General features: G+C 39.0%; 1 protein-coding gene across 2 annotated transcripts in view; it reads left to right on the top strand.

Annotated features, from left to right (window-relative positions):
• Nucleotides 1-1,597: 1,597 nt before the first annotated feature.
• Nucleotides 1,598-7,440, top strand: part of LOC137992324 (coatomer subunit epsilon-like) — a 21,295-nt gene continuing 15,452 nt past the window's right edge. For both annotated transcript variants that reach the window (XM_068837604.1, XM_068837603.1), the window contains exons 1-5: nucleotides 1,598-1,751; nucleotides 1,871-1,933; nucleotides 4,571-4,671; nucleotides 4,884-4,980; nucleotides 6,584-6,633. In XM_068837604.1, coding sequence (XP_068693705.1) covers nucleotides 1,653-1,751; nucleotides 1,871-1,933; nucleotides 4,571-4,671; nucleotides 4,884-4,980; nucleotides 6,584-6,633 — 410 coding nt within the window. In that variant the 5' untranslated portion in view covers nucleotides 1,598-1,652. The remainder of the gene's footprint in view (nucleotides 1,752-1,870; nucleotides 1,934-4,570; nucleotides 4,672-4,883; nucleotides 4,981-6,583; nucleotides 6,634-7,440) is intronic.

The raw sequence follows: 7,440 nt of genomic DNA, 5'->3' as shown, positions 1-7,440 counted from the left end.
ATACAGTTGCTGTATTCCCAGGGGTATCATTTTGGTTTCTTGTCTGTAGCCCTTGTCAGAGTCAGTGACACATGGTACTCTGTTCTGGCTTTCTCATGGGCAAGGCCACTAAGTTCCATACTAGTTGAGTTCTGAGAGATGTCCTCCTGCTCCAAATAGACCATTTTTGAATTCTCACAGCTGGGCTGAATCTAGCATTAGCCTCCATTTGTTAGCCTCCAGTTGTTGATCGCTTCAGTGCTGTAACATTATCCGGCTTTTCTAGCAGGGATGGTGAAGTGAAGGTGAGATCACTAGCCTCAACCTCATTCCCAGGGTGGAGAAAAGCCCTGGGAACAAGGTTACACTTGCCTCCCATCAATGTGGCCCATGCTGAGATTCGCTTAGACACCACACTTGCGTGTGGATTGAGTTTGTTACTCTGCTCCCAGAGGTTTTCTCTTGGTACTCTGGTTTTCCCTTCTCGTCATTACCAACATTAAGTTGATTGGATGCACTTTAGCCTGTGTAGGAAGCGCAAGGGGAGAGGGAAGCGAAGCGAGTGACCAAGCCACGGGGAAAGGGAACTGGGGAGGGAGCGCGGCTTGGTCAATTGCTTCGCTTCCCTCTCCCCTTGTGCTTGCTACGCAGGCTACAATCTTGGAGAGAATGAAATGGAACAGAAATTCCCCCTTCCCCCTAAGTCAAGAATGAAGCCGCGTGAAGGCCAAAACATGCCATTTTCCCATCATTGATTTTGGGGGGAGGGGTGGTCTAAATTTTCCATTTAAGGAGGCTCAAAAAGGGTTTTCAGCTGAGCGCGCGCGTAAGCCACACACAATTCATAAGCTGCTTGCGCCAGCTCATGATTCAAATGGGTCACCAGAAATAAACAAATAGCGCTAATTTCGCTCACCTTTCTCCTAATTCCTATATATAAGGAATATAAATAGACATCTATTCACGAAAACCAAAAAATTCTATACAAACGGTTTAATGGTCACTTAAATCCGTTTGTGTTGGCCTGTAGCTCCACTCTTGCGCGGACTCGAATGAGTGGGTGACGCATGTGTAAATGCTGATCTTGTAACCCCCTAATTTTTCCCGATTTTGCAACTGTACTGTTTTATATCTCTGCTTCAGGAAGATGAATATTTTTCATTTTTTTCATGTTAGCTTAGATTAATTTAAAACGTTTGTCTTTCAAATTTAAAAAAAGCTCTGTAGGTGAAAAAAAAAGTTAGAGACACATTTCAGAAAAACTGATTTTTCCGAAAAACTGGCCTACAAATTTTGCTGAATTTTAAATATTTTAGAGAGTATTTCTAACATTATCCCGTAACGCTGAATGGGAAAATTTCACCGTCCCGTTTCTTCAAAAAAGACAACATATGTTGATTTTAAGACTCAAAGAAATGCCTGATGTCGTTGCCATGGTAACGTTATTTTGAAGGAAATATAATGTGAGAAATCTACGATGGGTACTTAATACCCTGGCCAAATGTCGTCTTGATATGATTACCCTAACTGTGTCTAAGGACATAATATGTTTATTTGTTCAAAAAAGGGAGAAACTACTCGAGCCTCCTAATTTTTTTAATCCCATGCTTCAGCGAGATGCCACCACCCGGAGAGTCCTGGAGAAGAGTTCACTTCCAACAAGAAAAAGCAACATGGCGGGTGGTGGTGTCGTGGATGAACTCTTCGAAATCAGGAATTCCTTCTTTATTGGCAATTACCAGTTCTGTATAAATGAAGCTCAAAAGTTGCATGTAAGATGTGCATAGTTTGGCGCGGGTTTGGTCATTTTCGCTCTAAACTTGTTGTGTTAATGATTCGTGAAAGTTAGCTAAAATCGTTGACGTTCATCGAACCGATCCTCTCTTTCTAGCCTTCTTCTAGGGAGCTGGCCATCGAAAAGGACGTGTATATGTACAGAGCCTACACTGCACAGGTAAGAAAGCGCCTATTTGAATTAGTCCGTCCTACTCAATTGAGATTTTAAAATGTTTTTGCGTGTCTCTTTGATTAAATATAACAATGCCCAGGGCGTACCCAATCGATGAAATCGATGATCGATGAGAATCGATGACAATCGATGACAATCGATGCCAATTAATCGATTGATATTGATAATCGATGAACAATCGATCGTCCAGGTTTGTGTGATTATCGATTGTCATCGATTATCAATATCAATCGATCAATTGGCATCGATTGTTATTGATTATCAATATCAATCGATTAATTGGCATCGATTGTCATCGACTGTCAATATCAATCGATTAATTGGCATCGATTCTTTAACAATTTTCATCTATTGGTTATTATTGTTATTTTCAGTGATGATTTCCAAAGGCAGAGTCTCTTGATGCATTTTAATGACGAAAACAATGACATCATTGGCAGAAGATCGAGGTTTTTGTACAACTTGACAGATAATCAGCTTAATTCTGCTTAACTCTGTTAACTGAATAAAGTTGTATAGCTGTATAGCATACACATGCGTCTTGTCTTTTCGCATTTCCCGTCCTTTCCTCTGGTTTGTGCTCGATGAAAGTTACAACAATCTGAGTTTATTAAAAAAAAAAAAACAATAAACTTGAACTTTGAAACCCAAACATCTAGAACATAACGTGAAAACACTTACAGTTTACTTACAGAGGCGATTTTTGATGTAATTGTTGTCGCGATTTCGGTTGCGACTTTTGGTCATTGTTGTCTCGCTCGCGCTGCAACTCAAATTCTACCTGTTATCACAAGGCGTTGTGACCTTACGACGAAAACGACATCATCCTTTTTTGTAAGACGTGTTTACGTATTTACCACGTTTCGTAGACATTCTAGCTAGTGATCAAAATCGCAACTCGTTGCAGCACTATCACGAGAAAATACGCAGTGGAAATGGCGGAAATTGCACCAAAATCGCCTGTGTAAACGGGCCGTATTAATTTTGAACGGGGTGGCCAAAAGTGTCAACTGTCAACAATACTAAGAAAAATAAATTAAAAGTTTTGCATCGGATCTAGGTACGACGCAACCATTGCGTAGTTAAAATTGACAGATGGACAAAATGGCGTACGAAATAACTTCGATTTTTGATGTGATACATTGAAGTAATCTTTTTGATTAGAGAAAATATGAAACCCCAATCGATGACAATCGATGATTCATGAACACTTTTGTGTGATTATCGATTGGTCATCGATTGGCCGATACCAATCGATGCCAATTAACTAACATACATCGATTGGCATCGATTGATCGATTGCTTTTCCGATCATCGATTTTCATCGATTGGGTACGCCCTGCAATGCCACATACACTGTATTTCAAGGGACCTCGTCTAATCATGTGTGGTTTATACTAAAATTATGGCAAGTGCTCACGCCTGTGATCATTCGTTGTTGTTTGTAATGCAATTTTATTTGAGAAAAGTGGCTGACGTCTATCAAACTTTACCAAATTACCGTGTGATATTTCAAGTACTTAAGTTAATTAATATAATCATTATTCCGTTGATATAACCCTGAATGTCATTTTGTTAGTAATCAATTGAATTCCAAATGTATTTTGAATAGAGTGATTTTAAATCGAGTGTCGTAAAACTAAAACCAAAGAAATTAGTGCAAGTGCGTGTTGTCCTAAGTAGCGTGTGTATGTATATGTGGAAAGAACTCAAGTGAGGCTATCGCTACTGTGTGCATGTGATGGATGAAGAACCTTCGCTGATCCACAGCATCAGGAACTTCTTATGCAACACCCAAGGACAGAGAAAAATCTCTGACCCGGGTGGGAATCGAACCCACGACCTCCGGATTAGATCACCATTGCTCTACCGACTGAGCTACAAGGCCAGATGTGAGCAGGCCATGGGAGTTCGAGGATAAATCTGCTCGGCCCAAGCAAAATACTAAGTGGAAGTGTGTGTTGTCCTGAGTAAAGTGTGTATGTATATATGGAAAGAACTCAAGTGAGGCCATCGCTACTGTGTTCATTTGACGGATGAAGAACCTTCGCCGACACAGCGTGGGAAAATGTGCACATGCGAGCCACAATTGGTTTTGGTTTCACTTCTGATTGGTTGAAAAAGTGGCGCAAGAACTTTGAACCAATCACTGAGTTGAACTAATCATAAACCAAAGCAATTTTCTCATTACTTTTGACATGCAATTGAAAACCACTCTATTGTTGGTAATTAAAAAGCTTAACTAATCAGGTAAATACAGAGAGAATGATAAGGTGAGCCTACGAACAGTGCATCGGTGATTGCTGTACAATGTACATGCACAAAGACCAGTAATGAAACAGCTCCCATAACCTGCTATTGCTTGATATTAATTTTTAAGTATCTTCTATTGTTTTTAAGTCTGAGTCATTGTTTCATTGGTTTAGTCTTTCCTTTTTGGCCTTGTTATCAAGGCAATCACATACATGTGCGTTACGAGAGCTGTCACATGATGATGATGATGATGATGATGATGATCAGACTGGATGTGGGATGCTCACCGCCCTATTTATCTGAATGCATGGATGAATCCATGATACGATTCGAGTGCCATTCACTGACTAAGTCTTGGTTTTGTCTCAGGGTAAGCATCGAGTCGTTTTAGACGAGGTATCGTCAGTGTCACCCACAGAGGTCCAGCCAGTGAGGATGTTGGCCGATTATCACCAGAATCCAAGTAAAAGGTACAGCACACTCTATCTCTCTTTGTTATGGCCAAAACTAAAAAATTAATACATTCTGTGGTGGTACCCCAAAATCTTAATGTCTGAAGACAGTTGTGTCCAGTGTCCTTACATTGAAGCAAGGAGAACAATAATAGTTATTGTTGTTTCCCTTGCATGTACTGTATGTCCTTAGTTAATTGTTAATTTTATCTTTTCTGCTCTTATTTCAGGGATGTCATTTTAAAGGCAATAGAAAAGAAACTGAATTCCAGTGATCTCAATGACTATGACCTGCTTGTAGCAGCTTCCATCTATTTCAATGAACAGGTGGGTAAAAATACATGTAATTTACGCTTTATAAAAAATTTAAAGGAAAATACTTTTATTATTTTAATGTAAAATAACACTTGTAAGTATTTTCCTTTAAATTAATTTTAATTTATCAAGGATCAGCATTAAACCCTCAAATAAAGTTGCACTTTACAGGGCAGCATACAACCTGTAGATGTAGTAGTTTTTTACCTGTAATGCAAACACACCGTGATATGTGCATCTACATTGTACTTCATCCAATGCCTCTTTGCCGTATTGTAAGTAAAAAGAAGGTTACTCGGAAGCTCCTGTGATACATGTATCCAGGGCTGTCAATAAATTTGAAAGTATTTGTAGAAGGCTTATAATTAAAAGTACCGGTAAGCGGCCATGGAAGTGAGTATATTTGAAGAGGTACTTTTGATTGGCTCACTTGACTTGAGATGGAAAAATGCTTTGGTTAGCACTCGCCTTTACGGCGTGGACACCATGTTGTTTTGTCAGATTACAATGTAAGTGTTAAACTGGGAACTGTACAAATACATGTTCCACGCGTTCTACACCACTCGTATGTACAATTGAGTAAGAGCAGATTTTTTGTGTTTCCTCTTGTCTAATCCCCTTAAATTATGCCACTCAAAATGGAGAGAACACTGTTTTAATAGTTTCTTTGATAGTAAATTAACAAGTGTAAGATTTTTGATCTTGACTGGTGGTAAAATGAGACAAAAATAGCTGGCTGAAGATGGCTTGTTAAAATGGCCAGCTACATGTACCAGCCCTTATTGACAGCCCTTTATATTTATAATCTATTTTTGGATTTTTTGGATAGAGGTCAGAATCAAGTTGTGCCCCTGGTCTTACAATCCTGATTGCTGTTAATAATAATAATTATTATTATTACTGACTTGTTGCTTTAGTTAGGTTACATGTAGTTGAGAAGGAGTCCTGGCACGGGGTGGGGGACATTCTTCCCTAAAGATTGTGAAAGACTTGAGGTTAAGGCTGCTAAACTGATGTACAGTTACCATAGTTATACATGTAATAGGAGGTCATCAAACCCTTGAAAAATAATGGTAATAATAAAAAACAGGGGAGTAGGTTTGACACTTTAGTTGTGACAGTTTGGACCTTCTGCCGATGTGCCTTGGGATTGATTCCCTGAATTAGTGTGAAAGTTTTGTTAGTTGAGTTATGGTTAGGGTTTAAAGGCCCACCTACAGTGTACAACTGACAGGCTTTCCCACCTTTGTTTTTGTATTGAAAAGTTTGTATTGCTTTTAGTAGCGATCTGATTGGATGAACTTCAGCTTTGGTGGGATTTTCATATACATGCACATGAATGAAAATTGTTCCACAGTATGCGATACGTGCATGATGAACTTGGGCCTTAAAGCTCACTGCTCCACTTTCAGGCCTTTTTTTCTTGTCCAGGAACTGTTGCATGTAACTCTAGTACTGTATGAACCTTGCAAACAACTGCACATGCCTTAGCTTGAGTGATTGTCTCTTTGGCTGGTGGCATTAAGCCATTAGGATTTGGACATGGTGAACAGTAATGAACTTCTTGTTCACAATAAAATCATTAATATTAACTGAAGTTTTGCTGTTAACACAGAATTATGAGTCTGCATTACGTTGTCTCCACCAGTCAGAGTCTTTAGAATGGTAAGCACCGGAAACCTGTTTGACTACAAAAATTTATAATAATATTATTATCTTGAAGACTCTTTGTCAAACAGGATGCTTTGTGTGCATTTTTTAAATATGTTTTATGATGGAGCCACTCCAGAGAAAATAAGCGACAATTTGTGTCCTTTCCTACAAGTGAACAAAAGAAAAGTTGGCTTCAAGAAAAGAAATGTATATTTTCAATAAGTAGAGCAAAGCACCGCTCTTATACCAATGTTTATCCGGCAATAATAATTATCAAACTCCAGTGATCCCGAACTGACTTGCGTGGCTCAGGTCTCTGAGGTCTTCATTTGGATATCCGCAAGTTGCCATCGTCACTTCATCATGGTCCAACTGCTCAGTTATCCATTGGTGTTTTTCACAGTCGACATGGCAAATTTTTGTCTGATGTATCAATAACGATTAAATCAACAAAAGTACGGATTAGCAATAAAATATACACAGTCAAGGCAAAAGGAATAATAACATTAATAATATAATACTAATCTACATGTAGCATTAAATTTGAACAATATGCCTCCGATTGTGATGGATTTAGTACAAGATACAGACATGCAGTGTAAGATGGTCAGTGGAGTCTTCATGGACCACGAAACCTGAATCAAGGCGGGGTGTGCATGCTGTTCGACAGAGTCTTTAATGCTTATGCTGGAAATGTCATCCTTCTACATGTAATTTACCCATGGACTTACTTTTCTAACCCTAACTTACTTTTACCTGTATGAACTTCCTTGACACTGCCAGTGAGCCAGATAAGAGGTGGGTCAAGAACCAGACAAA

The sequence above is a fragment of the Montipora foliosa genome, chromosome 2 (genome assembly GCF_036669935.1).
Source record: "Montipora foliosa isolate CH-2021 chromosome 2, ASM3666993v2, whole genome shotgun sequence".
Taxonomy (NCBI): Eukaryota; Metazoa; Cnidaria; class Anthozoa; order Scleractinia; family Acroporidae; genus Montipora; species Montipora foliosa.
Note: the sequence above shows the minus strand (reverse complement) of the source record. Positions and strands in the feature narration are given on the sequence as shown.